This window comes from Lolium rigidum, chromosome 1 (assembly GCF_022539505.1).
Source record: "Lolium rigidum isolate FL_2022 chromosome 1, APGP_CSIRO_Lrig_0.1, whole genome shotgun sequence".
NCBI lineage: Eukaryota > Viridiplantae > Streptophyta > Magnoliopsida > Poales > Poaceae > Lolium > Lolium rigidum.
The window spans coordinates 27,605,665-27,620,761 of NC_061508.1; the positions used below are offsets into that span (position 1 = coordinate 27,605,665).

General features: G+C 43.5%; 1 protein-coding gene across 1 annotated transcript in view; it reads left to right on the forward strand.

Annotated features, from left to right (window-relative positions):
- The window catches only part of LOC124670142 (obtusifoliol 14-alpha demethylase-like), a 31,931-nt gene extending 26,514 nt beyond the window's left edge, over positions 1–5,417 (forward strand). Inside the window, exon 2 of the mRNA XM_047206646.1 lies at positions 4,419–5,417. Coding sequence (XP_047062602.1) covers positions 4,419–5,417 — 999 coding nt within the window. The remainder of the gene's footprint in view (positions 1–4,418) is intronic.
- Positions 5,418–15,097: the final 9,680 nt, after the last annotated feature.

Consider the following 15,097-nt stretch of genomic DNA (forward strand, 5'->3'; position numbering starts at 1 on the left):
TTTATTTCTTAAAGTTGAGCTTCAATGTCCCTACAAAACAGAAGTCGAATTTTAGTGTGTCGGTGTTGCATGAACAGAATATATAGACTATAATACTTTTGAAAGAAGGCATAATATTTCTTACCATGTTCGATTTTTTACATATTGATACGTCATCATCTTTCAAAGAGATAGTACCTACCACAAGTTCAGGACTCTTATTATAGTAGATCTGAAAATATCTGTTGTCTATTCTTCTGAAAAGACACTTGAATTACATCCAAACAAATAAGTACGTCACCTCATTAGAAAGTATGACTAGCTTTTCCTTTTCCATTCCACCCTAGAGCATGAAAGTTGGAGCCATTAGTTAGTGGTAAATTACCTTCATGGTAATCGGTTATTGTCAGTTTCCTGGAAGAATTCCTTGCATGTTACAATATAACACCTTATATTGTCAAGTTTCAGATGTACTATACTTACTGTTATGGAGCACAAAATAGCTTGGACATTATTGTGACAGTGAGGTTGATTTCATCTTTGTCGATTTTTTGTGTATCAAGTAATTAAGGGTTATTGTGTAAAGTAGTAGCATGAAGTTATGCATCTATTAAATCTGTCTCTGTAGCAAAGATATTCTGTGAAGAATCTATAAAAAGGTATGCGTGCTATAAGACCAAGCCACAGAAATCATACATTTGCAAGCCATAGCCCATAAATACTAGCGGATTAAGGATCTTGTGGGACACAGACACGAACCATAGGTAGCCACAAAGGATCGACAAAGATGACAAAAGAAATGTGCATTTTGGCTGGAGCCACAAAGATACCAGATCCTATTGCACTATCTAGCTAGATATAATACACCACTGAACAATCTAGCTAGATATACTGAAAGCACGGCAAAACAGTCCACGAAAGCCTTGGCATCGCCATTGTCGCAGGTAGCATCAACCTTAACTCTGCGGTGGAGAGGCAATGGGCTGAAGCCAGGCATTCTGCTACAGATGACAGTTAGAAATAAACTCTTTGACATAATTTACTTTTTATGGGGTGCACAATGCACAGTAATGTGAATTTCGTCATACAGCTTCCTTTGCATTTTTCCTCTCCATCGCCCTTCACTCAAAAGAAAATGGACCCATGATATATAGCCAAAAAAGAAAATAAATGAGCCAACATATAGAAAACCTTTAAAAGAATGCATGTTGTGGTAATGGCGCAGCAACGCGCGCATGGTCCTTCTAGTAAGCTAGAGAAAGCTCTACGCAACTCCTAATTTCCTGGCAGGTCGGCATCAGTTCCGACCTATTATTCTCCTCTTCTTCGCGCATCTCCCATCAATCATTGAATCGATCTCAAACATGAAACTTTGGTATCCCCTTTCAACAACTAATCTGAAGACATCGCATAGAGCAATGGCCTCCATCAGACATTGTTTGGTACTAGAGGTTTTGTGGGGATTAGTAGAGATAATTTTCTAAGGGATTAGGTGAAATCCCTACCTTCACCCAATCTTTTCGAATCCCCAATCTCAGTCCACTAGATTTTTTTCCGACAAAGAGCATATATTAATATAGGAGATAACAATTACACTCAGCTTCTGCAACAACACATTGACATAGCAGCGTTACGGATGCACACGCTCAAAAATAGAAAGATGAATTACAGAAAAAGAAAAGTCTCGCTACCGTGGTTTAATCCTTGAAACAGCAGCACTAACACCACCAAGACATCACCATAAGTCCAACTTCTTAAAAAGCGGTGCCTCCAAGAAAGAAACAATGTACAAGCGCTGTCGTCGTCCGATCAAAGATCTGCATTTTCACCATGAAGAAGGTCCTCGCTCTCAAAATAATGTCTTCGACAAGGCCATTGCCAGGAACAACCAATTAAGAGAACACCTTGAATTTTTGTCACCCTGAAAGGTAAGACTTTGGTCTTCTCTTGTGGAGTCGCCCCCACTTACATGCTGCTGAGTATTAGGATCGAAAGAGATACAGTAGAACTAGAGAAAAAGTATGAATATGTGAGGATTAAATTAGCTCAATATAGTAATACTAAACATTCGATTAGAAATAAGTTTGGTTTGGTGTTTGGTAGGATAATCCACACAAATAGGCTAGTACCAAACCACAAAATAAAAACAGGATCGTACCAAACAAGATCTTATTGGCACATTTGCGACATTTTCGTACCAGGGGGGCATGTGTGGTCCCATGCCACCAATCCGGAGCTACCCATCATTAAGCATCAGTGTTAATTTTGATCTGGTGGGTTTCACGAATGCTTAATTAGCGTAGTCTTTGTGGAGTGAAAAAGGGAGAGGTAAACACGCTCACTGCTATCGGATGGTGTGGTGAATCAACGCTGGTGAACTCTTTCCAACTACCGTTTGGACAATTTTTTTCCTTCGTTTCAAGTTAAAATCATGTGGACCATTAGCATGACCACCTATCCAACCTGAATAGTAAAGATTGTGTACACAATTCTACTAGGTGTCTAGAGAGTATGTTCCTACCTTTTTTCTCTCTGAAATTATTTTCTATGGAGAAATGATAGTATTGTTTTTAAAACAAGGCAAAAGATTTGCCACTTATATTGATTATAAAAGAACAAATTTTCTGGTTAATTATCGTATAACCTTGCAAACACCAGTACAATACTGCCGGTTGAACTGGCACACAACAAAGATGCAACACACACTATTGAGGAGAAGCACACCACCAGAGTAAAACACATGTGTCATCAAGTCGTTGCTCCTCAGTGAGCTAGCGAGCCTAACTTCGCCGTCGACTTCCCGTGGAGACACGATCACTACAACAAGGACATGGACTCTTAAGAACATCCTAACGCAGCAATGTAGCCACACATCCGAGGACGATCTATGAAGGAGAACTATGCAGAGCTTGCGCCATGAAGGATCACCGAGCCAGAATATTTGTTGCTTGTCATCGCTGTCGTACAAACCCCATTGCCACACGGAACTTTTCTTCGTAGTACTGACTTTAAGCCCCAAACAACACACGGAAAACCCGAGGACACGCCGTAGAAGAGACGACTACCCCAGCCTTGGCGTGACTTTGTCCTCGTGCGTACTTTTTTGCTACTTCTCCACAAGCCGTCGACGACCACCGACACGAAGAACTTGACCCTCTGACCAAACCTTTCTCCAAATGATGCCATCTGGAGGGAAGAATGGAGCGAAGCCGACATCGTCAAATCCGCAGAGCCTGGATCTAGGGTTCCCGAATGTTATAAATGCGAAAAGCAAATAACGAAGAACGAAACAAGAACACACGCAAGGGACACAAGATTTTTACGTGGAAAACCCTCTGCAACAAAGAGAGGTAAAAACCACGGGCGCCAGCCAGCAAAACCTCACTGTATCGGGGAGTGTTTACAAACGCCGTGGGATATCTTATAATCTGATGAACCCTAGCCGGTGGCTTACAATATGCATTTATAGGCGGTGGCAACGATCCGTACTGCGGGGGGCTGCCGTCCCCCGCACCCCCTTCGGCCCAAGCCTAATAGAGACGGGCCTCACTCCTCTCGTCAGAAGTTAGCCTTCCTTTAGCATACGAATTTGGATCACAATATAACACCAAAGAGCTTGGACGCATAGATAAAAAGCATCGATGATGCCTCCAACAAGATAACGACGCCCACAATCTCCCAAATTTAGGTCCCACCTAGACCCGACAGCCTAGGGCACAAGATCTTGACCCCTAAGCCTTGACAAGAAGACTCCCGAGGCTAACTGAGGCTGCCACCGAGATGGTCGCAGCATGCTCGACCATCAAAGTCGCACCGTCGTCTGGTAGCGGGCCACACGAAATCCGTCATTGTGATTTAGACGCTTTGTTGGGTGCATCACCGTGAAGCCGCGCCATTGGAGAGGAGGAGCAGGATCCATGATGCTGCACTGCCTGGGCCGCCATGCCGCCGGAGGGGACCACACTGGCACTGAATAAGACGCCATAGCCACCACCTTCAGTTATCGGTGAAATCGCCACAACGCTTGGGGCCTTGCCCGTTGCTTCCATTCTTGGTGCGGGCTTAGCCTGACCGCATCCACCTGCAACAATTGATGGAGGTGGAGGAGGAGGAACTGGGGCGCTGGCAAGGGTTTCCCCCTGAGAGAGCGGCACGCGGGTCTGGGAGACTATTCCGTGTTTGAAAAAAAAAAGGATATTTAGGATGGCAATAATAAACATGCGCATATCATTTAATTCTCAACTGAGATGAAAAACTAGCTGGTGATTAGAAGGTGTGGGTCAACTTATTGTTTATGCAGAGTACAGAAAATATCACCATTTCCTGCTATACGGATGCTAATTTTTTTGTTATTCCTTAATGATGTGCACTTTTGCGTTTCTGCAATCTGCATGATTCGCTTGACTGATGATATGCGCTAATGTATTGATATTTCACAGAACTACTTCGCAAAATGGGGAGAAGAAGGGGTAGTTGATCTCAAAGATGAATTCCAGGAGCTTCTCATGTTAATATCATGTCGATGCCTTGTTGGAAAAGAGGCCCGGGAGAATATGTTCGGCCAGTTCTGCACACTGTTTCGTGACATTGAGAAGGGTTTGAACTTTGTCAGTTTCATGTTCCCATACATCCCAACTCCTACAAACCGTCGGCGTGATAGAGCACGGAGCAAGCTTGCAGGAATTATCTCTGAGATTGTGAGGTCACGTAAGAGCTCCAATCCTGTCAAGGACGACGTCCTCCAGAGATTGATTAATTCAACATATAAGAGCGGACGTGCCACAACCGTAACTGAGGTCAGCGGGTTAATAATCGCCTTGATCACCGCTGGAAAACACACAAGCACACATACTAGCATGTGGACTGGAGCTTGTCTTTTGAGCAGTACAAACTTTTTAGAAGCTGCTGTGGAGGAGCAAAAGCAAATAATTAGGAAACACCAGGACATGATAGACTACAATGTCTTGTCAGAGATGGGCACCCTGCATAGTTGCATCAAAGAAGCTGTACGTATGTACCCTCCAGTTCCAATGTTGATCCGCAAGGTACAGAAAGACATCAACGTCCGTACAGAAGAGGGCAATGAATATGTCATCCCCAAAGGTAACATCTTAGTGAATCTTGTAGTGGTGAACGGTATGTTGCAAAACATTTACAATGATCCTGAGGTGTATGATCCAGATCGGTTTCGTCCAGGAAGAGAGGAGGACAAGGTTGGTGGTAAATTCTCTTTCACAAGTTTTGGCGGTGGAAGGCATACTTGCACTGGCGAGGCTTATGCTTACATGCAAATCAAGATTATATTGAGCCACTTGCTGAGGAATTTTGAACTGAAACTGAATTCTTCATTTCCCAAGCCAGATTGGAGCAAGATTACCCCAGAGCCTAAAGGGAAAGTACTCGTAAGCTACAAGAGACGTTGCCTGTCTAGCAACTAATAAATTTAACTTTACTTACATGCATGTTCATGGGGATGGAGCTAGTCATATTAAGCTCTCGTATACATGTTCAATTTAGCGTTTGCGTGCACTTTAGCAACCCTTTATTTAAACATTTGGCCGGTCGGCTTGTTCTGTAAAATTTTATATGTCATAATAAATGACTTATGTTTCCTTTTTTACCATCATTAAATCAATATGATATATATTTATAGTAGCAAATAGTACATGTTAGAAGTACATAAGCTGTCTTCAGCGATTACAGAATAAAATCTAAAACAAACGAGAAAATCATTCAGCTCTTCAAACTTTTTCTTCTTCCATGGCATAATCCTGAAGGCAAAAATACCAAACCACGAACATGTAAATACCAACGAAAGTTCCTTCATAATTTTAAATTTTGCGGCAATACGAAGGCTACGTGCACAAACGCGACTATTAAAATAGTCAATCAACATTGGCAAAAAGGAGATGATGCCAGAAATTTAATCTTCCAGCACCACCATTAATGTCTGGAAGGAGATCTCATCAGCGAACGAAGGACTGAAGATCACTTATTGTTTTGCGTTGTAATCTCCATGGATGCGGAGACGAAAAGAAGATCCTGCTAAAACCCTAACCTTATCTATTTGAAAAAAATGTTTTTTTCTTAAAAACTGCACACATCGATCGGGTTTCCGCCCCTTCCTACTGATGTTTGTATTAATTAATTTATCCGCAATATTTTTCCAACACTGCTATTTTGCGGTGGATAACTGTTACTTCTCTCCTCTCTCCAGTTGTTTGCTTTATGCTCTTGGCTTGTGTTCCAGCTGGACAGAGGCACCGGTTACACAAGTTGTTGCCTAGCTACAACACAAGGTTTGGTTAGCTCCAGTACTCTCCTGATACCTGAATGCTAGATGCATAAATAATTAAGTATATTTCAAAATAAAATATAATTTCTACTATATTAAATGACTAGAGGTGGTGTGATGGTTGGTGCGTCCGTGCGTGGTATCTCCGCAAAAAACCAGCGAGCAAAACAGGATTACCCACGCGTGCACGACTCCTCTCGCTACTTCGGGCGAATAATAAACCGCACTGTCAAAAACAGCGAAACCGTGAGAACCAACCTGAGGTTGGGTGGTTAGGAGGGTGGTTGTACCCCCAGCCCACCAGAGTTCAAACCCCGGGTTTGACATCTGTGTGTCTCATAAAGGCGGAATATTCTTTCAGTGGGAGGCGACGTTCCCGTCGACGACGAGGCGCCTGTGGTAACTTCGTCAATTTCAAGATCCAATCCGCCGGCTCGGTCTTCCGGAGGTGCTCATAGGGGTAGGGTGTGCGTGTGTGCGTTCATAGGGGTGAGTGTATGCGCGTGTATGTGAGCGCCTGCGTTTGTACTGTGTTTCTCAAAAAAAAAAAAAAAAAAAAAAAAAAACAGCGAAACCGCATCGTCGCCCCATCCTCGCTTTTTGTATGCGCGTGTATGTGAGCGCCTGCGTTTGTACTGTGTTTCTCAAAAAAAAAAAAAAAAAAACAGCTAAACCGCATCGTCGCCCCATCCTCGCTTTTTTTTCTCCACCGATGCATCATTGGCTCCGCCGTGAAATTCTGCAACAGCCGGATGGTGAAACCCTGCCCGCGTCCCATCGCCAGCACGCACCACCACGGCATCACGCCGCCGGCACGCACCAGGTTGTGGACGCCCAAGGCCTACAACCGTGATCTGATCGTTACCTGCCAGGATTAAGAACCCGTTTTCTGGCTCCATTGGTCGCTAACTTGACCTCTAAAACATGTTTGCGATATCCTCGAGTCTGGGTGAGATCCACCGGCCACAACCGAGTACACGTGAAGACATAAAGTGTTGTGCTGCAGATGAGATCCGCTCGCCACAACCGAGTACGCGTGAAGACAGAAGTGTTGTGCTGCAGATTGGTGGCCATCCTATGGAGGGAGGTGGTTCACTCCACGACCTACACGAGTATGTGAGTCCTGCTGTGCTTAGGTGCGCTGCATCGCCTATGAATCTGTAGTGTATTGCAGTTGATTCTTCCCTGAGTAGAAAATTTCTCAGGTCGAGAAAGATTTATTCTCAGGTAGGTATAGTACTTCCCCTAATCCATAGACTAAGTCTGGTGACATCGCAGTTCTTGAACTGGTTGTTTGTGCACAAATATATATTTTTTATGTATTATCAGAACTGACCCACACAGATAGATTTATTTAACACCATCCTAAATGGAATTTTCCCATGTCCAGCCTAACGATTTTATAGTGGTCTGCATAATCCCTCGTTTGTGCAATTTCACCATTGTTCTTATTGACACTTCAATCATCTAAGTATTCTCCATAAACGCTATTTATATCAATTCATGCATATTTCTTATTCATGATTTCTTAGATGCCTCTTATTCAGAAAACTCACTATAGAAAGAGATTATATGAAATATATCTAATGTAAAACAACCAAGCTGCCCGATTTAATTCTTCTCACTAGGATAGACACTTCAAAATTACTGCTTCCCGCAGATTTCTATCTACCAACAAGCACCCTAGCAGCTTTAGGTGCACAAAATATCGTTCTTCCATTGTTAAATTTATTAATGGGTTTAGGGTGGCCATTTATTTGGTCATCTCCACAACTAATTTCTCTTCCCGACTTGGAGCAAGAGCATGAGATTTTGAATCGTAATTACATATGGTCGACTACCATCTTGCCTTCTTGAACGATATTCATGCTAATCTATAACCTAATTTTTATACTTGTGAACATCAATATCATGGTTTCTTCTGTATTGATGCAGATGATTCTTTGCTGCATCTCAATTAGTGCCCCTCTCCCCTAGATCGATGCAGAGATGCTTGCCGAAGTCAAGTGTTTCATCTGGCCATTGGTAAATGTTGGATTACATGTAATTTATTTCTTTCCATTGTACTTCTATCAATATTAATATATTCATCAATGTTTCGTGTAAATTTTTCTGTATCGAAATTACGGATCTCTCAAGAAAAATGAGTGCATATTTGAACTTGATTCATATCCTTGATGCTTTTGTTTGCAGTATTTTCATATTGTCCAGTTGATGTTGATTACATAATTTTTGCTTCTATAATTTGGGAGCAAGTCTTAGTTTCACCATTCTTTCGACCATCGGTTCTGTAAGTTGGTGCAAGCACTTTCAAAAAATAGTACCTCAACATACATTTGTTGTTGTGCTGAATTCACACAGAGTGGATTTGCTTGCTGATTCAGTTCTTGGTGAATTTGGAATCAAACATGCTTGGAAACAATGCTCGGAAACAATGCTCCTATATATACCATGGCAATTGAAAGTGACAACACCTTGCATATTAGTCGTCAGTACAGCTGGGATTTGTTAGAATCCATATTATTGTTGAATATATTAGCAATTTTCCCCATGATTTAATCAAATAAAACAGTAGATAAAACATGACTAAAAAGTTTGAGCTTAAACTAGTCATGCAAATCACCATAGAGTAAAGGAGAAACATGTCTAAACTGATTGAGAAGAGCAATATTTTGCTGACAATGAGCCTGAACTTGTTGCTAGGAGAAGAAAGAGGATAATGATCTCATAAAAGGAAGGCAAGAACACATACGGTCCAGAAGAGGAACCAGCGTTGACATTGTCGCTGTTGAGAGCCATGTCGCTGAGGAGGTTGCTGATGTCGGGGAAGAAGTCGTCGTTGGGGAAGTAGTCGTCGGCCTCCGTGTCGATGTTGAAGCCAGCAGTCGCGGTAGAACGCTCCCCAAAAACCTTATCGCCTCTCTCCCGTACAGGATCACAAGAGACGGGGTTCCGGAGGCCTGCTGTCCCATCCAGCGGTGCACGCCGATAGACGGGATGGAGAAGTCTTGAGCGGCGGCGCAAAGCTCTGGAACCGAGTGGTAGGCGCATATGGTGTTGTGTCTCGTCGTGTGTCTCTGGAGAGGAGTGACCTCTTTTATAGACACAGAGAGAGGAGCCGAACAAGTCACGCGAGGAGATGAAATGAAAGGTCAGGGAGCAGCCGAAGCTGAACAGCCTACGTATTCAAAACCCACTGAAAAATGTTTTAGTTTCTAGCGTCTGTTCATATACCCGTTCATGAGTGGCAAAAAGAAAGAGAGAGTGGCTCTCGGCTCGAGGCATTCCTGCAAACCGTGGCGCGACGTGACGTGTCGTGACGAGGCGAGCGAGCGGCGGCGTCGTCGGAGGAGGAGCGCGCATGTGGTTAGCTCCTATTTCCTCCTATTATTTCTCTCTTACAAAAGGTATGAAGAGCTCCCCTTATAAGCTGCTCCAACTCTTCTTCAACTAGCAATGTGGGACTAAACTTTTGTCCCACCCCTGCCATGCATGAATGGGCCATGTGGGCCTCTAGGATTTATTAGGAATTTCTGGAATATTTATTGTGTTGGTCCAATATGGCCCAAAATTCCAACAATCCCCCACCAGATCCTAGAGGCACATAGAATTTGCCTTTGGTTCCAAAACATTGTTTTATATACCGGTACTATAGCGAAGACTGTTAAGTTGAACTTTCACCAGAACTCTATGCTACACTAGACTGCTACTTGAACAGTTGACTAAGCCTTGAACCGCAAGTTTTCTCGCTAATCTAGCTTCACAAAGAGCCTTGACCGGTACTAGGCCGTCGCAGGCTTCCCCGCGGGTGGAGCTTATGCGTCACACTCCATGGCCTTTCATGAGTTTATTAGAAAGCACCCAACTCTCATAGGTTGCGACGTTTTAACAACCAAACTCATATAGGTGTGTTCTTCAACGGATGTTCTGCATGACAACATCTGTGCTTAAATAAGCAGCTTAGAACACGTTAAGATAAATCAGCCTACCGTGCAGATTAGGAAAGTATTGCATCTTTTACAGAGTGGTATCATACGAGGAGTAAGGATACTTTCCTCTCAGTTGACATACAGCTTGTCTCCCAGTTCTAATTCACGGGATCTCCGATCACATAGAATGGGTTACCACTGTGGATAACTTAAACGGTGGGTCTCATACCCATCTCCTTTGATGCATTATCTATCACGTTACGTGATAGACCCTTTGTGAAGGGGTCCGCAGATTTCTAGAAGTATGGATATAATCCAATGCAATAACTCCGGAGTTTCTCATTTTTCTGACAGATTTTAATCTCCTCTTCACATGCCTTGATGACTTCATATTATCCTTAGAACTGTTAACCTTGATGATCACAGTTTGATTATCACAGTTCATTGGGATAGCGGGTATTGGTTTGTCAACCACGGGTAAGTTCATCAAGAGTTCACGGAGCTACTCTGCTTCAACAGTGGCTGTGTCTAATGCTGTGAGTTCTGCTTCCATTGTTGACCTCGTTAAGATGGTATGCTTGCAAGACTTCCAAGAAACAGCGCCACCACCAAGTGTAAATACATATCCACTAGTGGCCTTAATCTCATCAGCATCAGAAATCCAGTTTGAGTCACTATAGCCCTCTAGTACCCTCGGATACCCAGTATAGTGAATGCCATAACTCGCAGTGCGTTTTAGATAGTGCATCACTCTTTCAAGAGCATGCCAGTGATCATCGCCAGGATTTGATACAAATCGACTAAGTTTGCTCACAGCAAAGGCGATGTCAGGCCTCGTAGCGCTAGCCAAATACATAAGTGAGCCAATAATCCGAGAATATCTCGGCTTGATCTCTAGCGTCGCTTTATTCTTTCTAAGCAAGCACACTAGGATCATAAGGCGTTGGACAAGACTTGCAATCGCTATACCCAAAACGACTCAAGATCTTTTCCACATAGTGAGATTGAAGCAGTGTAATCCCACCATTTTCATCCTTCAACAGCTTGATGTTTAAGATTACATCAGCTACCCCAAGATCCTTCATCTCAAAGCAGCGTGATAAGAAATCCTTGGTCTTCTTGATGATATTCAGGTTGGTTCCGAAAATCAGTATATCATCGACGTACAAGCAAAGAATGACTCCTTCGCTCCCACCATGGCGATAGTACACACATTTATCAGCTTCATTTACAACAAAGCCTTCAGCAGTTAAAGTTCTTTCGAACTTCTCATGCCACTGCTTAGGTGCTTGCTTGAGACCATATAAAGACGTCAACAATTTGCACACCTTTCCTTCTTGACCATTTACTACAAATCCATCTGGCTGGTCCATGTAAATTTCCTCATCCAACTCTCCATTTAGGAAAGCTGTCTTAACATCCATTTGATTAATGAGAAGACCCTATGAGGGAGCCAGTGATAGTAGTACTCTAATGGTAGTCAATCTAGCTACAGGTGAGTAAGTATCAAAGAAGTCTTCACCTTCCTTTTCTGTATAACCCTTGGCCACAAGCCGTGCCTTGTACTTTCAATTGTACCATCAGGCCTAAGCTTCTTCTTAAACACCCATTTACATCCTACGGGTTTGCACCCATAAGGACGATCAGTAATCACCCAAGTTCCATTAGCCAAAATGGAGTCCATCTCACTTCGGACAGCTTCCTTCCAGTAGTCAGCATCTGGAGATGCATAGGCTTCTGAAATAGAAGTGGGAGTGTCATCCACGAGATACACAATGAAATCATTACCAAAGGACTTCCCAGTCCTCTGTCTCTTACTCCTTTTAGGAGCTTCATTGTTATCCTCCTCCAAATTCTCAAGGTGTTCTATCGGAATGGTGGATTCAAGAATTGTAGCGAATTCCTGGATAAATGTACTGGGCATCCCCTGATTCGATGAGCTAGGCATATCCTTCATGGGAAATATATCCTCAAAGAAAGTCGCATCATTCGACTCCATGATTGTACCAACATGCATGTCGGATACCTCAGACTTTACTATCAAGAATCTATAGCCAATGCTATGAAAAGCATAGCCCAGAAAAACACAATCAACAGTTTTTGGTCCAAGCTTGCGCTTCTTGGGAATTGGCACATTGACTTTGGCCAAACATCCCCAAGTCCGTAGGTAAGATAGTTTCAATCTTTTCTTCTCCCTTTCCTCGAATGGAGTTATCTCCTTATTCTTTGTGGGAACTCGGTTTAGGACATGACATGCAGTCAATATCGCCTCCCCCCACCATGCCTTGGAGAGACCCGATGTGTCTAACATGGCGTTAACCAAATCAGTTAGAGTGCGATTCTTTCTTTCGGCCACCTCATTTGACTGAGGTGAGTAGGGAGGCGTCCTCTCATGGATTATACCATGCTTCGCACAAAATGAGTCAAACTCATTGGAGAAATACTCTCCACCACGATCAGACCTAAGTCGCTTGATCTTTCGTTCAAGTTGATTTTCTTGTTTCAGCTTTATAGATTTTGAAGAAACTTAACGCTTCATCCTTCGATTTCAGAAGATAGACATAACAATATCTAGTTGAGTCATCAATCAACGTCATGAAGTATTTCTTTCCACCTTTTGTCAACACACCATTCATCTCGCAAATATCTGAATGTATGAGTTCTAGAGGTGCCAAATTTCTTACCTCCGCGAGTCGTATGAGACTTGCGAGGTTGCTTAGCTTGAACACACACTTGACACTTAGAACCCTTTACATTAGTGAAACTTGGGATTAAATTCAGTTTAGCTAGCCGCGTCATACAACCAAAATTAACATGACAAAGACGTGAATGCCAAACATTTGTCTCAATGTTGGTGCAAATATGATTAACAACTTTATTACAAACGTCTGACAGGGATAGGCGGAACAAACCTCCGTGCTCATAGCCTTTACCAACAAAGGTTCCAAATTTTGACACAACAAATTTATTGGACTCAAACACAATCTTGTAGCCATCACGACACAGAAGCGATCTGCTAACAAGATTTTTATTGATAGAAGGGACATGATGCACGTTCTTCAGGCGCACGATCTTCCCCGAAGTGAACTTCAGATCGACCGTACCAATACCACGAACAGTAGCATGCGAGCCGTTGCCCATCAACACGGAGGAAGTCCCTGCGACCTGATAAGAAGAAAACATGGAGTTATCAGCACAAACGTGTACATTGGCACCTGTATCAATCCACCATTCAGGAGAATGACTTATTGAAAGGACAGTAGGAAATATACCATACCCAGTATCCTTCATCTCAGTGTCTCCAATGACAACATTGGCCGTCTTGCCGCCTTTTCCTTGCTGACGCTTGTGAAAGCGGTTTGGGCAATTGGGAGCGCAATGATCAGGATCACCACAGACGTGGCATACTCCTTTCTTCTTATCGGTCTTCCTTTTGAAATTGGTAGACTGTGAGGCCTTGTTCTTCCCATCAAATTTTCCTTTGTCATCATACTTGTTCTTGTTCTTGGACTTGTAGGATTGGAAGTTCTTCTTCTGTACCAAGTTGGCACTAGAATCTCCCTCAACACCTCGAGCACGTGTGTCTTTTGCCCTTGCCTTTTCTTCCACGTAAAGAGACCCAATGAGATCCATAGTGGAGAACTCTTGTCTCTTGTGCTTCAGAGAAGTAGCAAAATTCCTCCATGAAGGAGGAAGCTTGGCAATGATACCTCCGGCAATAAACTTGTCCGGCAACACACAAGTGAACTGCTCAAGTTCCTTAGCAATTGACTGTATCTCATGAGCCTGCTCAACGGTGGAGCGCTCATTAATCATCTTGAAGTCATAAAATTGTTCCATGACATACAGTTCACTGCCCGCATCCGAGACCCCAAACTTGGCCTCGATTGCGTCCCACATATCCTTGCCCGTAGAGATGGACAAATACGAGTCAACAATGTTCTCGCCAAGAACGCTGATGATAGAACCCCTCAGAAGGGTGTCGGCATCCTCAAAAGCTTTCTCCTCGAGGGGAGTAAGCTCTCCTTCAGGCTTGCCCTTAGTGGCGTCAAAGCATCTCATGGTTGTAAGCCAGAGAATAGCTCCCGCACGCCACCTCTTGTAATTCACGCCCTCGAAAGGAGGAGGCTTAAGAGACAAAGCAAAGCTAACCGGGGAATAATGCCTGTAAGGTTTTTGGATTGTTGAATATATTAGCAGTTTTCCCCATGATTTAATTAAATAAAACAGTAGATAAAACATGACTAAAAAGTTTGAGCTTAAACTAGTCATGCAAATCACCATAGAGTAAAGGAGAAACATGTCTAAACTGATTGAGAAGAGCAATATGTTTGCTGACAATGAGCCTGAACTTGTTGCTAGGAGAAGAAAGAGGATAATGATCTCATAAAAGGAAGGCAAGAACACATACGATCCGAGAAGAGGAACCGGCGTTGACGTTGTCGCCTGTTGAGAGCTATGTCGGCCGAAGAGGTTGCTCGATGTCGGGGAAGAAGTCGTCGTTGGGGAAGTAGTCGTCGGCATCCGTGTCGATGTTGAAGCCAGCAGTCGTGGTAGAACGCTCCCCAAAAACCTTATCGCCTCTCTCCCGTACAGGATCACAAGAGACGGGGTTCCGGAGGTCTGCTGTCCCGTCCAGCGGTGCACGCCGATAGGCGGGATGGAGAAGTCTTGAGCGGCGGCGCAAAGCTCTAGAACCGAGTGGTAGGCGCATATGGTGCTGTGTCTCGTCATGTGTCTGCCTACGTATTCAAAACCCACTGAAAAATGTTTCTAGCGTCTGTTCATATACCCGTTCATGAGTGGCAAAAAGAAAGAGAGAGAGGCTCTCGGCTCGAGGCATTCCCGCAAACCGCGGCGTGGCGCGGCGCGACGTGTCGTGTCTTGACGAGGC